The sequence below is a fragment of the Acipenser ruthenus genome, chromosome 34 (assembly GCF_902713425.1).
Source record: "Acipenser ruthenus chromosome 34, fAciRut3.2 maternal haplotype, whole genome shotgun sequence".
NCBI classification, from domain to species: Eukaryota; Metazoa; Chordata; class Actinopteri; order Acipenseriformes; family Acipenseridae; genus Acipenser; species Acipenser ruthenus.
In genome coordinates, this window is record NC_081222.1 from 11315705 (window position 1) to 11337507 (window position 21803).

A 21803-nucleotide genomic window follows, 5' to 3' on the forward strand; every position below is an offset into this window, starting at 1 on the left:
CAGCCTCAGCCTCCACATTTATTTGTTGTTCGATTTTTTCTTTAAAGAAAGGGTAGATGTACATCTCGGCGGGGGGGGGGGGGGGGGGGGGTCAGATGTTAGAAGCTAACTCACTTCGGCAGACTGCCAAATTGAAAACCATATTAGGCCTCTGTTAAATGGAAGTTTCTAGCGCTGTACAGCACCCACGTTATCTCCCATGTAATCTGAAGCGAAGTAAAGAACCAGTTTCCTAGGGGACTGAACTTTTAACCTCCTGCTGACTGCCCAGGATCTTTCAGCCAATCAGAGCGCACGTTTCACCTGCTGCGTTCCATGGCACATCGCAGAGAACCCCTCTCCATGACGTCAATGCGCCGCTTATACCGTGCTGCATTCTCTGTATCGTACCTGCTTTAAAAAAGTCATACCTGAGGCACCTCTCGGAATTCCATTCAACTGCAAAGTCTTCAAAAACGGTGACATCACAGTCAGCCACGTAACGCTGTTCTCTTCATCGGCCTTTGGCTCTTTTCAATGAAATTGACAATGGACTAAATAAAGGCTGGTAATGATTAGAATTTTTAAGTTGTGTATTAATGCTACAGCAGTATAACAGAGTTCTAGGACGGTTAGCATCTGTGTAGGGGTTTTGTCCACACTTGTAACGCCTCACTTCTCCTGCAGATATTCCGCCTTACACAGGCGTCCTGTAACTCTTTGTCTCACAGAATGACACAGAGGGGAAGCAGGGTTTAAAGGGCAGCAGTGTGGAGTCGTGGGTTCAATCCAGCAGGGGGACACTGCTGGTGTACCCTTGAGCAAGGTACTTTACCTAGATTGCTCCAGTAAAAACCCAACTGTATAAATGGGTAACTGTGGGAGCGTTAAGTAAGTGAGCCGCTCAGAGCGCTCCTGAGCATTTCTCATTATTGATCAGAGTGAGCGGACGGAATGGACACCTGCAGGAAACAAGTGGAGATGACAGGCAAGATTGACAAATACGTTTGTCAAGAACGATGAACTGGTTTCGATTTATGAAGTTATGTATTAATTGGCTAAATAAGATGGTAAAAATTGTTGTTTTCGAATTTGTATCATTTTTTTAAATGTAGAGCTGTTTTATAGTTATTAATGTATTATTATTAGGCTTGTAGTATTAATATTATTCATAATTATCATTATTAACGTCGGTATTGCCGGTATTAAACACAGCCAGATATGAGGTTCAGTCCAAACAGAGCGCCGAACTCAGCGAGGGACAGCAGGGGACAGTAACTTCACACGGGGCCATTTTATCTACCATCACCTCAGAAACACAAACAAGCAAATAATTATTATTCACCATTTTTAAAAGTCGCTCAGCGCTCACGTGGAGCAGAGCGTTAAGTCATTTAAATCTGCTCAGTGTGCTTTCTGAGCGGCTCACTTACTTAACGCGCCCTGTATGTAAAAATAATGTGTGAAAAAATATGTAATTGTATGTAAAAATAATGTGATATCTTGTAACAATTGTAAGTTGCCCTGGGTAAGGGCGTCTGCTAAGAAAATAAACAAAGTGGACCGAAAACAAAGCCTTCCTGCTGTTAAGAACCTGAGAAAGGACTGCAGGGAGTAGGTACAAGTTGGCAAGTCACAGGTTAATAAGAAATGTGTTCAGGCTAATTGGGTGACTGGGTAATTGTAAATTCCGGAAATTCGAGGCGTTCTGTAGGAAAGGTGGGGAATTCAATTAATCAGTGATCAGGTGGGAGGGTATCAAAAGTCTGTTCAGACAGATTCAGGGCCCATTTGGTGGAAAGGAGTGAGCGACTCTGAATGGTGAGAAAATTAAGACTGAACGTATTGTTAATGTTGCAGTAAAGGCACAGCCGCGTGGTGTGCAGGGGGAGTCACACAGTCAGGGGAGCGCAGGTGCCCCCGAGGGTCTCCCCTGGTAAAGGCACGGCCGCGTGGTGTGCAGGGGGAGTCACACAGTCAGGGGAGCGCAGGTGCCCCCGAGGGTCTCCCCTGGTAAAGGCACGGCCGCGTGGTGTGCAGGGGGAGTCACACAGTCAGGGGAGCGCAGGGGTCCCCGAGGGTCTCCCCTGGTAAAGGCACAGCCGCGTGGTGTGCAGGGGGAGTCACACAGTCAGGGGAGCGCAGGTGCCCCCGAGGGTCTCCCCTGGTAAAGGCACGGCCGCGTGGTGTGCAGGGGGAGTCACACAGTCAGGGGAGCGCAGGGGTCCCCGAGGGTCTCCCCTGGTAAAGGCACGGCCGCGTGGTGTGCAGGGGGAGTCACACAGTCAGGGGAGCGCAGGGGTCTCCGAGGGTCTCCCCTGGTAAAGGCACGGCCGCGTGGTGTGCAGGGGGAGTCACACAGTCAGGGGAGCGCAGGGGTCCCCGAGGATCTCCCCTGGTAAAGGCACGGCCGCGTGGTGTGCAGGGGGAGTCACACAGTCAGGGGAGCGCAGGGGTCCCCGAGGGTCTCCCTTGGTAAAGGTACGGCCGCGTGGTGTGCAGGGGGAGTCACACAGTCAGGGGAGCGCAGGGGTCCCCGAGGGTCTCCCTTGGTAAAGGTACGGCCGCGTGGTGTGCAGGGGGAGTCACACAGTCAGGGGAGCGCAGGGGTCCCCGAGGGTCTCCCCTGGTAAAGGTACGGCCGCGTGGTGTGCAGGGGGAGTCACACAGTCAGGGGAGCGCAGGGGTCCCCGAGGGTCTCCCCTGGTAAAGGCACGGCCGCGTGGTGTGCAGGGGGAGTCACACAGTCAGGGGAGTGCAGGGGTCCCCGAGGGTCTCCCCTGGTAAAGGCACGGCCGTGTGGTGTGCAGGGAGAGGCACACAGTCCTGGTTCCTGGCTGTGCGATGTTGCTGGTCTTTTCTGGGGATTACACAGGGAACATTTGCTCTGGCACTTTTGTGGGTTAGAGAGGCACAATTGTCAGGAAGTGTTTCTCTGAGTGGCCAGGCACCTGGTGAGCTCAAGCAGACACCTGCAGGGCCAGCCTTTGTCAAGAGGCAAGTGGTTTGAGGAGCAGAGGAAGCCCACGGACCTTCAGTTCTCCTGAGCTGTTGTGGGTAATTGCTAAGGTGAGGGAACGTAAATGGACCTAAGTTGGGGAGAAAAAATGGGAGTAAAATAATTTCGGTGCATTCAATAAAATACAATATAAATAAATAAAAGACCCAATAACGTTTGGGTGATGTGACCAAACTGCACCGTCAACAAAGCCTGCTGTATGGCACAGAAGGCTAAGCAATTTTATTGCAGTGGACAACTGAACAGGCAATTGAAAAGACACACACACACGGGGTCCTGCCATGAAGTCATTGAATATACTGTGTGAGGGCAACAGACTGGCAGTACCTGCCATGGCGCTGTCAGTTGCATGCAGTCACTCCTACAGTCTGAGATACGGCATCACCTGCCAGTTTCATACTAACACAAGTCTGGCTTTATGTCCCACTATAACTGAAACCGAACTGGAAACTGGAAGCTTTTGTATACCTGCTTAATAAACCTGTTAAAGCCATTTCATTAATCACGTCCCAGACAGAATATAACGAGAGTCCATGGGGACAAGATCCTAAAGATAATAACGCCTGGGTGTATTACATTTAACAGATTTCTACCCCAATTAATATCCCTTTGAGATTTACATTAAATATTACAGACATTATTCAGTCTTCAGTACAATGCGTTTGTACGCATTAATTTGCATGTAGCATTCCGGGCTGTTTGATGATAAACATTAGGCCTATATATCCCAATTTTAGACCACTTCAAACTCACTAGAGCAGTTTAAAATGACAAACGTCTGAAATGCAGAAGCACTGCAGATTCCGTTCCACCATTATTCGTGGTTCTGTTCTCTGGTTGAATATTTTTGGAAAGACCATTTCCAGTGTTTAACTGCAGATCTAGGTCACCCATTTGCAGTTTCACTGGAGTCAGTTCTGCTGGGATGTTTTCCTGCCTTCACTGTTCATTTTATTATTTTTTTAAAAAATACTATTTTTTTTTTCCTAACTTGTAAACGCTTGTTATTGTTAAACTGGAAAACCTCAAGTCTTACCAATATTGACATTAATAATCCAATGCTCTTACCAATAACCAAGTATCAAAGTATAAAGAAACACTGAGCTGATTATCTGACTGTCTTGAGAATTACACTGTGACCTAGAATAACTTTCACAGCGCACAGCCTCGTATGCTAGCTCTGCCTTACACTGTATTCAATTGCATTGTGCTCTTCTATATAACATTTGAAAAAGGAAAACTGCTGTGTACCAAAAGGTATCAAAAAGAAAAAGGTCATGCAGGTCCACAGAAATGTGAATAATTGATAAAAAAAATATATATATATATAAACAATTCCAACCAGAATCATGGCTTAGCATGTTCTAAAATGAAATAAAATGAAATGCAAATGAATGTGTGGCTTGCCTTGGATTGCCTCGACAGATGGACACCCCCTTCCCCCAAGACGAAGCCTTTGGGAGCCCCAGTAGATAAATACCTTCACACTGAAGACTGCTTGGAGAGGTATTTCCTGCCCTAATGCTAACCTTATCATCACAAACACATGTACCTTCGTTTCTTTAACCTTTCCTGTACAAACTGTACAGAACATGTCTTAATACAAACCATATATAAAAAACATGCTTTTTGGGGCATTGCTTCAGACAACGGCCCCCCTGTGCCTCACACAGACACACACACACAAACAGACACATGCACGCACACACACAGACACATGCACGCAGACACACACATGCACGCACACACACACAGACACACACATGCACGCACACACACAGACAGACACACCTGAACAGCTCCATCAGTTGTGCTGTGTCTGTGTTATAAGGTGGTGATACTGTGAGGACATGCTTTGAATATCAATGACTTTCAGCAGTCTCTGACATACATGCATGCTGGCGCACTCTCTCTGTCTCTCTCTCCACCCCCCTCTGTCTCACATCAGATCTGTTGAGGGCTGGTAATTAAGCCATTCATTAACCCAGCTGTTATATTTTATTATATATATCTTTTAAGATTGGAGGGCAGTCTGTTGGTTTAGTCTGTGTGCCAATGAACATAAAGCTGGAGAGGAGCTGCTGCCTGCAAACCTAACAATCCAGATTCATTCATCGGGCTTTGAAATTCACGAATGGCTTCTCCTTCGGATCTACAGTAGAAAGCCTCGGAGCCAAGGTAAGCAGGGTCGTCTGTTATCAATGTCGCGTTCCCATCAGTGAGAATGCTGTGTGGCTCTGATTGTGTGTTTGTGCATTTCCAATTCATTGAGAGGCTCATTGGAGGCATTGCTGTTCTGAATGTATTCTAAGCAGCAGGGGTTTTGCAGCAGCTTCTGCCTTTCTGTGCTTTGTTCCAGTTCGCTTATTCCTAAGATTGCAAAAGCAATTACTGTACAGCAAATTCCCTACGGTCCTCACTACCTGCCATGCCCTGTGTTTTTAATGTGGGTGTGGTGTCTTATTTTTCTATTATAACGCTTCATATTGTGGTTCTGGGAGAGCATTCATTGCAGTGTTACATGTGCACGATGTGAATCGTAGGACTCAGATATCTTATGTGAACCAGTCTTCATGGGCCTCATATATCTTCAATAGCACTACCATGGTTCTGTAATGAGGGCTGATGGGAGCACAAGGGCAGCTACAAGGGGATTAGGCTGAATGGCACAACAGTGGGTCATTGTTTTTAATATCAATGGTATCACAATGGTATGAACTCACAAGGCTGCTTGTCTTTTAAATAGCTTGGCAGCTTACTTGACTCAGAAAGATAAGGGTCTGTATTAGAAGATGGGAGTTTTGCCTACAAGTGACCAACCATGAAATATTTACTATGGAAGTTGTCTCTCCTTTAACCCATTCAGCACCATTGTCCTCATTTGAGGAGAGGCTACTTTGTAGCATTTTTAAGTGGCAGCATCGACCTGTTGTCTAAATGTTCTCTTTAACTGTAGTGTTGTGATAACTTACTCTCGTTTTGTTAACCGCGAAAGTCTAAATGCAACGTATCTAATTGCATAAATACAGCTGGTGGTCTGATTTCTTTCAACAAAAAATGGATTTGGTTTTATCCATTTTTTGGTATTATTTACTGAAGTGTTTTTTTTTTCCTCTCTTCAGCTCGATTTCGACTGGGAAGTGAAAGATGTCCGGTGACAAACAGGGAATGAAATCTAGCTCCTCCATCGTGCCATGTTTCCTCTGTGTGGAGGTAAGTCAGAACAGAACGAGATCACTGATGCTGTTCAATCAGTCAGGGCTTGTCCCTGCCTAGCTCCGCCGACAAAGGGAGTGAATAGGAATGGTTTTAACCCATTCAGTGCCACTGTCCTCATTTGAGGAAGGGCTACTCTTGTCATTTTTTGGAGCATTTTTATCTGGCATCTACTGTTATTTTTAATTTTCTCTTTATTATAACTTACTCTAATTTTGTTAACCGCAAAAGTCGAAATAGACATCTATTCTGATTTTTTTCAAAGAGAAATGTATTTTGATATTTAATGGGTTAATGTTCTTTGTGTTTTAGATGCTTCACCTGGTCAGCTATTCCATGCATTTATAACTCTCTGTGTAAAAAAAGTGCTTCCTGATTTCTGTTCCAAATGTTAACTCCCCTTCCATGCATGCCCCCTCGTTGCTCTACATTTGATGCAGTGGTTTAACTTAGTCTATGGCATTTAGGATTGTATCAACTTCAATGAAATGCCCACTGTCCAGTCTTTTATCAAGGCTGAAGAAATGTAATGACAGTGAATCTTACTGAATATGTGTTGCCCATTTCGGAGGTCTCACGTTTTCCTATAGACCACCCTGACGTCGTCAGTAATGCAGAGGAATGAACTGCAGGAGCAGCCCTGTTTGAGAGGTCAGAACTCAAGATCAAGTGGAGATTACTGTCCAGTAAAGCACTGTAATTCCTTCAGTTCATTGTCAGTGAGGCAGGTGTAATGGTCCCTCTCACAGCTGTGCAAAAGTTTAGCATCGCCCTGAATTTTAGGATTGTGATCGTTATGATTTTAGGATATCCGCAGGTCACAGGTTACCCGTGCACTTCCCTCAACTCTCACCAGATGGCAGCATTGTAAAGCCTGGCTCTTCCGAGCCCAGTGGAATAGGCTCAAGATGCATTTGCCAGGGAGTTACCGGCCCTTATAAAGTCACATTTTTCAATTTTGTGTCAGTTTTTCGTTTAGTATATGGAAAACTACAAAGCGGTGTGTAATTCAATATGTTAACGTAACATTTGGCAAAACTTTTGGCCAGAGCTGTATGATCTAGCTCTGAACTAAGTTGAGTTGTGCTGTTTGGAGGTTGAACTCTGACCCCACGTCCCAGCGGAGGAGATGCACTGTGGGAGTGTGATCACAGGGAATGGAGTTGGACGCTCAGTAAGTGAAGCGCATGACTGTTCAGTGTGCAGTGATATCAGAAACTTAGCAAAAACGAATCTCATCTGGATGTATTTCAGAGCTGGTACTAACAGTGAACTCTGACTGTACTGTGCATGCACCTGAATGTCTATGGCTTGTGTAACTGTGAGACGGGATAACAAAATGTGTTGAAAAATAAACTGAGGCCTCTTCGGAAAACCACATGTCTGAAGTCCTCATCCTGACTGGAGGGAGCACCCTTTCTCTTAGGGGGTGAGGGAGGGAGCAGTTCAGTCTCCATGCCTCAAGCCTGCCCTGGACTGGACTGGAGGGAGCACCCTTTCTCTTAAGGAGTGAGGGAGGTAGGGAGCAGTTTAGTCTCCATGCCTCAAGCCTGCCCTGGACTGGACTGGAGGGAGCACCCTTTCTCTTAGGGGGTGAGGGAGGGAGCAGTTCAGTCTCCATGCCTCAAGCCTGCCCTGGACTGGACTGGAGGGAGCACCCTTTCTCTTAGGGGGTGAGGGAGGGAGCAGTTCAGTCTCCATGCGTCAGCTTAGACCAGGCTTGTGCACACTATGCCACGAGCCCCAGACACGAATTTCAATTTGAGACACTGTTGCTACCCAAGATGCAAGCACAGAAAAATGTCACACATTGATGGACTACAGAAATCATTTTTATGACATCTGCTATGAAGAAGCATCTCAAATGCATCTGTGCAGCCAAAATATCTCTGGAGACTCTTATTTAAGCAATTTCATTTCCCCTTGTCCCTTTTTTTTACATACACTGCCTAGTTACTTTCTTAGAGCCGGTACCTAATATCAGGACGGGCCATCGCCTGTCCTGATCACAGCCACGACTCCACAAGGTGCTGGATGGTGTCTCAAGGGATCCATTGAGTCATTAACATTGAAGAAGAGTGTGATGGTAATGGTTAGTTCCAGGGAGAGCAGGATTGTGTCCTGGCTGTGCCAAGCTGACGATCTTAGCTGGGGACTCCACAGGCAGTGCAACAGTGGCCCCTACTGGCCAGGCACCCTGTGAGCACAAAGCAGACACTTGCAGTGCTGGCCTTTGTCCTCCAGAGGCCACTAGCTCACCGAAAACCGCTCTAGAGGTGTAATAAGGCGATTTGTTTGGGGAATCGGAGGACGCCCGCTCACCTTCTGATCTCTGAGCTGTTGAAAAATTCAAAAATTGAAATACCTTGCAAGACTCAAATCAGCTCTGTCCTGACTGCCCATGCTGGCACAGCTTATTATTAGTCTTTCTGATTATTTAAAAAAAAAAATTACCGATCTTAATAATGAAGCCATAAGCTTTATTGAGCATATCTAATTTGCCCTGAACGGTTTGAAAAAGGCAATTTGCATGTTTTTGATTAAGATCTTGGAAAGTTTAACGTTGAACTTTCTGACTTAGAACCGTCCTGAGGTATTTTGGTAATGCAAGGTCCATGCCTTCTTTGTTGGCTGCAGTGTAATGTCCTGTTTGCTCAAATTAGAACGTGTAGTAATCCGATTTAGAACGCGGTCTCGTATAGTGACGTAATCTCCAGCGGCAGCGCCTGCTGCTGTATTTCAAAAGTAGTCATGATAGCGCCCTCTAGCGTGCAAAAGAAGCAAGACAGGTTAACCAAAGCCCACATCGCGTTGACCTCAATTACGGCGCTGACCATAGTGCAACACACTTCTTATAGCTGGCCGTGGCTACCACTGTTGGGATGGAAATATGACTCCCATTGCATAGCACTTTTGATCCATTCCTGGTTTTACTATAACTTTAATAAGACACACCTGAACCTGAACCTATAAATCAGGTTCATAGTAAAACCTGGAAATGGGGGAAACTGCTATGCAAGAGGAGTCTTATTTCCATTCCTGCACTGCACTGCAATCCAACAGCAATATATGCATTACTCAGAGCACTTTAATTGCAATCTGTTCACTCCTCAGTGTCTAACGAACAGAGTCTGATTCCCCCCACTCTGCACACTTCCACACTTCGGGCACTCATCTGCGCACATCACAGAGAACACGGCGCCTGCTCTTTTTATTTATTTTTATCTCTATTTTTAATGGCTCTCTGGGGAGCAAAACACTTTGAATTACCAGGTCAGCAGTGAGTTATCGGAGCAGATTAAAACAGGTCTTAAAGCTGCAGATTGTTGCATCCCAGTTCACTCGCAACACACACAGAATTGCTTTCATTGCTAAAAACAGTGTCCCACTGCAATACAATGATCTACTTTATTTGGTTTCTATATCATTATTGACCACTGTTTGCAATAGATAGATATATAGGTATTGAGGATATACAGATCCATGGCATACAATGTGTATATCACAGTTTTCATGCTCTGTCTTGCTTCCATAAGAACATAAGAAAGTGAGAGGAGGCCATTCAGCCCATCTTGCTCGTTTGGTTGTTAGTAGCTTATTGATCCCAGAATCTCATCAAGCAGCTTCTTGAAGGATCCCAGGGTGTCAGCTTCAACAACATTACTGGGGAGTTGGTATATCAGGAAGATATAAGTAAGACATCAGCAGTACTGAGTCTTTTTGAAATTCCTAGGAATTTAGATCACAGTTTACTTCCATCTTAAAATATGTTGTATTTTGTGAATATCAACATTTTGTAAATGATAGGCAGTTTGCTTAGCAACAGAATGTTTTTGCGGTGCAGTGCGTCACAATGAGAGAAAAAAAAAGTCCTGTCGCTAACTTTTCATGACAGAACTCGAGTGTTATATACTGTAGTTCTTTGCCGAGTTTGATCACAGTTAACACCTTGCCCAGGACTACAATCCCACAATTCACTGCAGAGAGAACGCATTTCTACTGAAACTAAGGAAAGTGAAAACATTATTTCCTGTCACAAGGATAGAAGCAACGCAAGACAAATAATCGCTTCTAAAATATAAATGAATTGGTTTGATCACGATGGGGTCTATATTAAATAGCGCTGCCGGATTGTTCATGATGAGAAACCGAGGGGCCGCATTGCTTTGCATTGAGTAATCAACACGTTTAATTCCATTTAATTAATACCTAACAACTTCAGATTTATCAAAGGCAATGAATTACTCAGAAAAATGCGAATATCGACAAACGCCTGCTTAGTAACCCAGTCTATTACCCTCTTCACTCCTGAAGCACAAATACAAAAAAAAAAATCACAATAAGGTGGGTTAGAAGGATTTGGCTCCCTACGTAGAGAAGTGATTGATTAGGTATGTTTTAAGAAGCCGGGGATGCTTATTATTCTCCTGTGGTTATTATGATGTGCTGTCGTGAAGCAGGCAAGCTGCCCGGGTGAATTGGGACAGAACGCACGAGGGATCGCGTCTTCTATCTCAGCCCCGTTCAGCTTTGATCTCGCGTTGCCCACGTTTCCGAGCTGCTCCGATTGCCTGAGGGACTCGGGAGCTTGCGACGTTGGCAGTGTGTGACTAAACGCAACGCTCTCTTGATGCACTGAGCCGCTTGCCTTGAAACACATCCACCTGTTAACCCTTCTGATTCTGGGTGTGTGGCGTTCGGTACAGCACCATATTACACGGCTCTGCAATTCTGTAGTTGATAGAGCTTGAAATGTCATTTGAAATGTGTTTTTTTTTTGTATTCTTTTCCACTAATGTAGGGTGTTTGCAGTTGTTCTGAGTGTTGCTGGGTCCCCCGTATTGAGTTTTTTATAATTCTGTTTGAGCTTGTCTGGAGAATCCTAACTGCATGGACTGAACAGCTTTCTTCTTTTCATTCAGATCCTGTGATGTTGTTGGGCTGTGCCAGCTGCTCTCTCTGTCTATATTTGCTGTATATGTAGAGTGGGTGGGGCTTGCTGAGTTTAAAGGTCATTTTGCCACATGATTTAAATGGGACAAGGAAGGCTGTTCAGTCTCCAGACGAGCTCAAAGCCAGGTAAAGACAGATTTAGAAAGAAAATGCTAACTCAGTATTGGATATCTTATATCCAGTCTTATACACTCTTAACCACCTCCCTCTGTGCTGGTGGAGTACAGAAAGGGAGGCTCTTATACCCTCTGAGCAGCCTCCCTCTGCTCTGTGCTGGTGGAGCAGAGAATGAGAAAGGGAGGCTCTTATACTCTCTGAAGAGCCTCCCTCTGCTCTGTGCTGGTGGAGCAGAGAATGAGAAAGGGAGGCTCTTATACTCTCTGAACAGCCTCCCTCTGCTCTGTGCTGGTGGAGCTGATGAAGAGATAGAGAAAGGGAGGCTCTTAAACTCTCTGAACAGCCTCCCCTGTGCTGGTGGAGCAGAGAAAGAGAAAGGGAGGCTCTTATACTCTCTGAACAGCCTCCCTCTGCTCTGTGCTGATGGAGCAGAGAAAGAGAAAGAGAGGCTCTTATACCCTCTGAGCAGCCTCCCTCTGCTCTGTGCTGGTGGAGCAGAGAAAGGGAGGCTCTTATACTTTCTGAACAGCCTCCCTCTGCTCTGTGCTGGTGGAGCAGAGAAAGAAAAAGAGAGGCTCTTATACTTTCTGAACAGCCTCCCTCTGCTCTGTGCTGGTGGAGCTGATGAAGAGACAGAGAAAGGGAGACTCTTATACTCTCTGAACAGCCTCCCCTGTGCTGGTGGAGCAGAGAAAGAGAAAGAGAGGCTCTTATACCCTCTGAGCAGCCTCCCTCTGCTCTGTGCTGGTGGAGCAGAGAAAGAGAAAGGGAGGCTCTTATACTCTATGAACAGCCTCCCTCTGCTCTGTGCTGGCGGAGCAGAGAAAGAGAAAGGGAGGCTCTTATACTCTCTGAACAGCCTCCCTCTGCTCTGTGCTGGCGGAGCAGAGAAAGAAAAAGAGAGGCTCTTATACTCTCTGAACAGCCTCCCCCTGCTCTGTGCTGGCGGAGCAGAGAAAGATATTAAAATCTCTCTCGATGAAGGAGCACAGCAGTACAGGAAAGGATAAATACACACTAATCTGGAGAGAAGCTGGTAATTGAATCCCCTTCCTACGGTCTCGCTTTATCAAGCCAGGTTGTTAATTTCCATTGTGAAATCATTCCCAGTGTTCTCCTGGTTCTGTAAAGCTGTAATCTTTTTAATTGTGTAATGCAGGAGTGGATTAGGCACGACTGGGTGCTCTGCTGGTTCCTCTGTCAATGCTCTATCTCCATTACAGCTTTCATATTAATCTTCATGGGCTGCTCCTCTCCGAATCATCTTCAATGGCAATGCAGTGGCACTACAGTGGCAGTACCATGGTCCTGTACTGTCTCTGATGCAGTGGTAGCACAAGGGCAGCTAGACTGGCATGCCGTTGGTAGAATTGGAACCAAAAGGAGGACTGATTTAGGGGGAAGAAGCAGGCATTTGAATCCAATGCACTTTGTTACAAGGCGGTTTTGAAGGCCATTTTTTTTACCTCTTTGTGGCAAAGTGGTTTGCAGTGCTCAGGAATTATAGACACAAGACAGTTCACGGTGAAAAAGCAGCTCTTTATCTGCCGACAAATAATAATACCTGGCTCAAGACCCACAAGACCCACACAAACACAACACGGTCACAAGTCCAGAGTGAGTGCTCTTAGTGAAAGTGATTTACAGGTTTATTCGGGTACAATGTTGAAGTGGAGTTCGGGTTTAATTGCTGGTGGTTTAGCTGCACCTTCCGGAGGTTAGCACAGACAGTTAGAAACAAACAGAACACTTAAAACTCACTGTAATTAATTACTTCCATTTCCCAAACGGGTCCTTTCAGTAACCACATTAAAGGAACAGATTACATCACACCCCCTGTCATACCCTCAAACGCCCCCTGCGATAGCTAGGTCAATCACGTCTCCTCCGATCCACGACCTGACACACCGCGTACCGCATTAGAGCGATGACTTCGGGCACTGTAACTTTGAAAAGAGCTTTGAAACAGAAACAGATTTTGAAGAGCCTCCTCTCACTCGTATATTTTCTTATGTTCTCTATTAAAAATCTACTTGAAATATTATAGTTATCCGGTCCTCAAGGTGCCTCGATATCACGTGTTACACCGATGAGGATGTTCTGTTCAATCAGGCCAGCTGACTGTCTTTCCTCTTTGCTTAAAGACATTTCACACCTGGAAGAAACAGAGAGACGGACGATACTAACAGCCTCTGATTCCTCAGTCGTTTTACCTTCTGATTGAGTGTTTTGAGGTTATGGATGCCTTTCTCCCTCTAGCTTTGAGGACTAAGTCCCACCCCCCCCCCCCCCCCCCCCGCCACCCTCTTGCCAGTTTCTCCAAAGCAACCTCCTGACAGCCTTTGTTAAACTGAGCACAGCTCGCTCTCTTTCTCTCTCTCTCTCTCTCTCTCTCTCTCTCTCTCTCTCTGCCCCCAGCACATACAATCCATCAATCCGATGTGCTGTGAAGCGTGAGAAACATGAAGGCAAAAAACACACACACACAGAGCAGAGAGAGAGAGAGAGATTGAGAGAGTGCTGGCATCGTTCTTTACCTCGCTCCTTCCTTTTCCATCTCCGCCTGCTCTCCTTTGTGTCTTTTGTTTGCTTCATATTTGGGATTTTTTTTTTTTTTTTTTTTTGGTGGTGTTTCCTCTCTCTTGTTTCTCCTAACGGCAGACCATCATGTTTTATTTTCAGTTGGTCATAATGGCTGGCACCATCCTGCTGGCGTACTATTTCGAATACACCGACACCTTCCCCGTTCACATTCAAGGCTTCTTCTGCTACGACAAGACGTTCTCCAAGCCCTACCCTGGTCCTGAAGAGAGCAGCAGAGTGCCGCCTGTGCTGGTCTACTCCCTGGTCACAGCAATACCAGCAGTCACGGTAAGACCAGCATCAGTGTGTCTTTGTATCTGTCATCCTGTTAGTCCCATTATGATGATTACCATAATACAAACCCCCCCGTCGCTTTGTGAAAGAACAGAGGCTGGTGTGAATGGGGACCCAGCATGTGTTTAAATAGAACATTTTCGTGGTTCTAAGTTACAGAAGTCTGATCCTCAAAAATTCTTGCCCGTATATTTATAGACTCAGTGTTGACATTTTGCAAATTGACTTTGGCATCAAAGCGGTAACTCTCCAGCAACAGGGTTCTGTTCTAGTGGGCAGTGGTATGGATCCAATGGGTTATCATATTTGGTCTTATCAATGGTATCAGTCAGTACATGCTGCTGGTTACCCATTGCAGGACCACAGGACACTATCAGTACCAGCTATTAGGACCACTGCTGTGCTGTCTTCGTTCCGTTTGTGTTTTGTCTCCAGTGCATGTAATGCTTTGGTCTGCTAATGGTTCAAGTAGGGTTTATTATAAAGAGATCCCACCGGGATCTGTCCAACTGCTGCCTTAAGAAGCTGGGATATCTATCTATCTATCTATCTATCTATCTATCTATCTATCTATCTATCTATCTATCTATATATATATATAAAATAGAAAAAAAGGTCATGGGAAAACATGACAGAATGGACATTGAAACTCACTTAACTGTTCAGGTCAGACTTGAGGCATGGAGACTGAACTGCCCCCTCCCTCACCCCTTAAGAGAAAGGGTGCTCCCTCCAGACCAGGGCAGGCTTGAGGCATGGAGACTGAACTGCTCCCTCCCTCACCCCCTAAGAGAAAGGGTGATCCCTCCAGACCAGGGCAGGCTTGAGGCATGGAGACTGAACTGCTCCCTCCCTCACCCCCTTAAGAGAAAGGGTGCTCCCTCCAGTCCAGGACTGGCTTGAGGCATGGAGACTGAACTGCTCCCTCCCTCACCCCCTAAGAGAAAGGGTGCTCCCTCCAGACCAGGGCAGACTTGAGGCATGGAGACTGGACTGCTCCCTCCCTCACCCCCTAAGTGAAAGGGTGGTCATAAAGAATAATCATTTTGATTCTCTTCTCTGTAGACTTGTACATAAAATTCTGCAAGGCAGCCCGGCTTTAACTTTGATCCTGTGTGACTTCAAGCTAAGATTTGCAAAATAGTCAATTTCAGAGAAATGACTCACCGGGGGAGCGACAGAACCACTCCGAATGATTGCATCACAGAAACATATATTTAAACTCCAGCAAAGGAATCTAATATACCAGTGGCTACCTAGTAAGTGTCTCTTGCAATTCACAGCAGGTATCCCACAATTTGAGTTTTATAAAAATGACATTTCGTTTTTCTTTCTGTGCAATCATCATGAGACAATAGTCTCCCGTATTGCTCTGCATCGCTGTCCTGTGTGACGTATGAACACGTTTCCACTGTGGTCCCACTCTGCCAGTCTCGTCCCATTGCAGCTGCCTTGTTCTGACCCTCAGTACAGAAGCATTGCCACTGCAGTGGAATGAATTGTCACTGGAGATCATTTGGAGTAGAACATTTCAAATATTGGCTTACCTTAATAACTTTTACAATCCCTACAAAACGTTTTTTTTAAAGTTGAAATTATTTATTAATTAATCATTTAGCTTTTATCCAAAGCTATTTACAGAAACTAGTTAGGAAACTATGAAACTATGCATCAATAGAAACTATCAGGAATTAGAACAGGAATCAAAAAAGCTGTGTATTATTATTATTATTACTATTAGAAAATATGTTGCAAGATCTTTAAATAGACAACGTTTTAATGTAAATAGCTTTTAGGGTTAAAAATCAAATTCCTACGCACGTCTGCAGCCAAACCGAAAAATAAACCTTTGGATTTGCTTCCAATCTGCAGAAGAAAAAGACTTGCAAGTCAGTGTGTGCGCTTGTAGCTGGAATGGTTTCTGTTACTGGAACTGAGCCCAGATCACAGACTGCAAGAGGGTAGCGATTCCTTAAGGGGGAGAGCGCAGGATCAAAGGGATTCTTCAGCATGTAACACCTGGATCCCGCTGGCCTGGGACACCACTTGTCATTCCTGGAGGGGTGTTGGGGGGTCGGCTGTACCAATCTGTGGATTGAGAAGCACCTACAGCTCTGGCCAAAAGTTTAGCATCATCCTATAGAATGAACATATTTTGCTTCATGAAGTCGAATGAAACCTGCTGAATAATGTTACGTTAACATATTGAATTACGCACCGCTGTGTAGTTTTCCATATACTTGACGAAAAACTGACAAATGGAAAAATGTGACGTTTCTAAATCTAACATGAAATACTGTATTACTATCACAGCTTCCGGTAGACTTTTGCAACATAATTTTGTAGTTTCTTTGATTATTTGATGTTAAATAAAAAATCTAAAATTATGTTCATATAGTTTTTTTTTTGTTTTTTTTGTTAAATTGTCTCATTCCTAAAATTGTCGGGGATGAGAAACATTTGGCCACAGTTTACAGAGGCTTGAAGTTGCAGACTGAATGCACTTTGCATTTAACGCTTCAGTGAAGACTTCAAGCATATATGTAAATAATATATAAACGCGATATTATTATCATCATGTCCCTATTGGATCTTTTCTGTCACAACTACATCAGACTTCATCAAATCTGTAAAGAGTGTCTTCTCTTTCACAAACACACAATGGAAATTCTACACAATTCCTCACCATAACATAAATGCCAGCGGGTGAATGGAAACAGCTAACTGTGAGTCTGGCTTAATTAGTGTAAATGCACTATTTTCCCGAGTAATTACCTTTAAGAAGTATTTGTCGGCAGGTATTAAATAAATCCATTCATTAATGTGTTGATTTCAAAACAAGAACAGCTGTCCTTCCCTCACCTTTGCATACCAATCAACGGCAAGTAACTTTTGCATTGAGTGTTTTAAAAGCCGATTGGAAGCCCGTTTCCCTCTCCTCCTGGGCGCTGATATTTTTACTGCTGCACTGAGGCTGTAAACTAGTAAATGCAATTGATTCATCACATAAACATGACCTGTCCTTGACCCTAACTCAAGAGACACCGCTGTGGAAACTGGGATTTGTAGTTCTTTGCCGAGTTTAATCAGAGATTGCATCTTGCCCAGGACTACAATCCCACAATTCACTGCAGACATGATGCTAAGGAAAGGGAAATAAAAATGATGTCATATCAAAAGTATAAAAGAAAGGCAAGATGATGAAAGAGGGAAGAGAGGAGGAAAAAAACCACCCAACCCTAAACCGAGAATATTTCGTCCCTGTTAGAAATTTCTAGATCTATCTCAAAAACAAGTTATTCGTAGATACAGATTGGATATAGACACTATAACAGAGCTGTGTGATCTGCTTCGATTTAGAATCAATATCAGGCTAATTCACTGCTAGGAAGCCTGGGTTTAAGGTTGGACAGTAATACTATCCTGATAGCTAATAGAACTGCCACTTTCTCCCTACCTTCCCTCACACTCTCCTGTTATTTTTCACATGTTGTCTTTCCTTGTAGAAAGCTTCATCACTGCTCTCTCCCACAGCAGAAGGGAGAAGGAATTAAACACATTTTCGGATTGCAAATTAAATGTATAAATAGGTAATGTTGCACCTAACGCTCTCCCCAGCTGGTCATGGATAAATCGGTTTACTAGAGGAAGGGAGAGGAACAAACCCCTCTGCAGCAGTAGCGCTGATCCATTTCATCCTGTCGGACACACGATTTAACAGTAATAATCAGAATCCAATTGTTTTTTTAAGTGCTCATCTGGCAGGCTCCAGTCATCTGCAGCTCTCTGTGTATAAAAGTGCTTCCTGTCTTCTGTTGTGCTCTCATCTTTACTCGGCTTCCATTAATGCTCTCTGTGCTTAATTTAAATTAGTGGCTTGGGTTTATCTATACTGTTTAGGGTTGTATGATGAGTTAAGTCACCTCTTCAGCACCGCTTCAAACACACTCTGTACTGTCTGTCTGTCTGCATTGCTTCAAACACACTCTGCACTCTCTCTATCTGTCTGCATTGCTTCAAACACACTCTGCACTCTCTGTCTGTCTGCACCGCTGGCAGTGTGATTCACAGGAGGGTAGAGTGTGAGACTCGAAGCTGACAGCGAGCAGAGGAGTCGTTGCTGCTTTTATGCAGCGTCTTCTAAAAGTCTTTTACTTCCCACTCTAACCCCAGTGTATCACGCTGAAGAAACCCCAGCTAGCAGAGCCACCAGCAGACATTGCATTTGGAAGACACACTGCACAGTACAATGACCCAGCCGCATGCTGTCTGTCTGGTACCGACTCGCATGCTCTGGTACATGCTGAATTTTCACAAACCTGATTCAAAGGACAAGGGTCTGCAAGGTGGGAATTGACGGCCAGAAATGATACATTTCCTCAGGAAGTTGTTTCGCCTTTAATGGAACTACTGGTATATTTGCATTGAATTCAAGACCCTTGTTTTTGCCTACCGCTCTCTTCACCACGCTGCCCTCTCCTACCTCCAATCCCTCGTGTCTCCCTACACCCCATCTCGCCCTCTCTGCTCCCCCTCTACAGCTGACTGGTCATGCCTTCCCTCCCCTCTCCATCCTCCCGTGCCCGCTCCTTCCCCAGCCTCTCTGAGCTGGAACCTGCTTTAGGACTGCTCCGTCGCTCCCTCAAGACCCCCTGTTCAGACTGCTCTTGTAGATCTCCTGATCCGCCCCTCCTGCTCTGCACTGTCTTCACCTGACCTCAGCACCACGTTACTGGATCCTCAGCTGATGCACTATTGCACTGCTAATGTGTCACTGTAGATCTAAGTTGTTGTAATCCTATGTAAGGAAAGATAAAACTGATGAACAATATTATTCACGTCAAATATATTATATAGCTCAGAAAAGAATAACTTTAAATGGACAGAGCCGCATGCTCTGGGCTACAGCGAGATCACTCTGAGCATCGAGAAATACATTCAGTGCGGTTTTATAACTTTCAACACACGCCGTTGTAGTGGCGTCATTTCTGACCCCTCCTTCCTCTATATTCAACGTGGCTGTAAGTATTCAGCCTGGTAACACAACCAAACCAGCACCGAGACATTCTTGTGAATCTCTTATCAGTGAGATTCACCCTCCCGTACTGCATGCAGAGTCCCCCTTCACATTCCTGAGCCCAAGCACCACACTCCGCTCCTCAGTGTGTTTGCTGCAGAAAATAACATAAAGAAATGAGTTCTAATACCAAAACTATTACAACATTGTAACCCTGTACTGCCCTGTAACAGCTGTACGTCGCCTTGGATGAAGGCGTCTGCCAAATAATAAGAATAATTTGCAGCACATTCTTTCCCCCCATGTCTACTGAATCCTCTGCAGGTCCACTTGTGCAGTTTTGCTCATTTTAAGGTCATTTTTCCTACTCGGCATCCATTGTTTAATGGGAGTGCCGTCGTTCACCAGCATCATCTTTCATTGTTTATCACATCTCATAAAGCTCAACAGCATACCGAACACTCTCGCGTTATTTAAAGATGGCACTCCTGTTTAAAAACGTATGCCGAGTGAATTTGTATTCTTGTCAATTTCAATGCCTTCCTTCCTGTCACTGTTACCGTGAAGCTGCTTCCCACACTGACTGCAGCACCGTAGAGTGCTGTGACCTCCCCTCCCCAGACACTGAAGAGGAATGAAAATAAGGCACTCAAACTAAGAACTTTCTTTAACCTGCTGTAATGAGGCACAGTGGTGTAGCCCTAAACCTTGTCGGTACTGGAACGCCACTAAAATATGGATGTTCTTAAACGAGAATTACAATATGAATTCATGTTATATTTGTATACTGAACCTCTGCAGTAGTAACACATGTAATAGGTGATGCATGTATCTGATTCTTGTATTTAATAAGGTAGCCTCTTCACTGTATTCCGGGAAGAGCTTTGTTGGTGTCCACAGTCGTAGTCGATGCAGTGTCTAAAGAAGAAGTTCCTAATGCTCTGACTGAATCAGGCAGGGGTGCGGGAGATGGGAGTCATGTGACTTAGCTTGCCTGTTATGTTCTGGCTTGACTACAGCACTGCTGCCTATAGTACCGGAACAGCTTTCCTCCTGGACTACACCACTGCTATATAAACCCAGGTAACATCTGTCTCTGAATTATTGTGTTAGCTGAGCAGCTCTCTGAGCAGCTGAAAAGCACTGCAGAGTCCCTAAACTTTACCATGCATGTTGCTTCACTGCATACCACTGTCTTTACCTGACAGTGCACAATTAAAATGCACACCCACAAATATTAGCACCCACCCACACACACACCAGGAGGGGGGGGGGGAGTCTGTATTTGAAATGAAAAGCTATCGACACACATCTCCATGCAGCAGGCTCGAGTTGGCGTTCGTTAGTGGAAATGTTAGAAATCAGCCCACGCTTTCTATAAACAGACACTTCTGTCTGTGCGCTGCTTCTTTAAAGGGGCAGGTTTTAAAAACCCTTACCTGTGGATAGGCTTCAGCTTTCAGCCTTGTCGTGGCACAGACTCCACATGGTGCTGGAAGGAGTCTCGAGGGATCCATCCATTCTTTAATGTCTCACGCAGAGAAGCGTGACGAGTTCAAGTTCATCCCACACGTGCTCAACTGGATTGAGATCCGGGGATGGTGGTGGCCATGGAAGATGCCTTGGTCACGCTCCGCAAAACTTTAAGTGTGTGACCCCCTTTCTCACCTGCGATTCGAACACGCTCCAGTAATCCCCTTCTTAAACAGCTCCTTCCGAGTCCGGTCAGAGAAGGGCCTGCTAGTTACCACAAGCTAATGCTTTAATGGAAAAATCTCCACTCCCTGCGGGCCCTTGTGCGGCAGCAGAGCGCGGCTTATTTTTATAGTTCATGATTCATAATTAATTGGGGTTTTTTTGAGCGGTCCCTACATGTGCATTACTTCGGGGTAATACTGGCACAGTTAAATTTGGTGTATTTTTATGTGAATGAGAGCTCATGAAAGGGTAGAGACAATGGCACCGGCTACAGTCAGGCTCCCCTCGCAGCTCAGAGAGAATAGAGACAGACACAGTACAGGGCTTTCTGCTCCAGAGCCAAGAGGAGAAACTGCTGCTCTTTCTGGAGCAGTGGCAGCTGCACAGTCTGTAGCGTCCTGCCAGAGGGCCAGAGACTCACAGCAGACAAGCCCGACTCACAAATGTCATTTCGGTTTATTTCATGTCTCATCCTTGGCAGTACTTGTTTGATTTCTCATGGTAATAAATAATTTGAACTTGAGAGAGAGAGGGGGGGGGGGGAGAGAGAGAGAGACCACCATACCGCACCCACCTTGGCTCCCTCCCTCTTTATTTTATCAATTTAAAAGCCTGTATCTAGACGGACGAAATGGAGAGTTGCGAGAAGGAGAGAATGGGGGTGGTTTGTGCGGTGAAAAAAAACGGCATTCGTTTTTTTTTTTTTGGGGGGGGGGGGGGTTTGAAGATACTAACATTTCCTTTACCAAAAAGTAATAGGAGTGGAAAGGAGAGAAGAGGCGTTTTTTTTGGTTGGTTTGTTTGTTTTTTTGGCAAAACCATTCTGGATTCAGAGAGAGAGAGAGAGAAGAGAGAGAGAGAGAGAGAGAGAGAGAGAGAGAGAGAGAGAGAGAGAGAGAGAGAGAGAGAGAGAAGAGAGAGAGAGAG

At 45.0% G+C, this 21803-nt stretch overlaps 1 protein-coding gene across 6 annotated transcripts in view; it reads left to right on the top strand.

Annotated features, from left to right (window-relative positions):
* The first annotated feature begins 4409 nt into the window (after window positions 1-4409).
* Window positions 4410-21803, top strand: part of LOC117402148 (phospholipid phosphatase-related protein type 5-like) — a 35495-nt gene continuing 18101 nt past the window's right edge. The window contains exons 1-4 of one of the 6 annotated variants that reach the window (XM_059007163.1): window positions 4410-4504; window positions 5018-5176; window positions 6121-6211; window positions 13967-14155. In XM_059007163.1, coding sequence (XP_058863146.1) covers window positions 6146-6211; window positions 13967-14155 — 255 coding nt within the window. In that variant the 5' untranslated portion in view covers window positions 4410-4504; window positions 5018-5176; window positions 6121-6145. The other 5 variants (XM_034910549.2, XM_034910547.2, XM_034910550.2 and 2 more) reach the window with 5 other exon arrangements.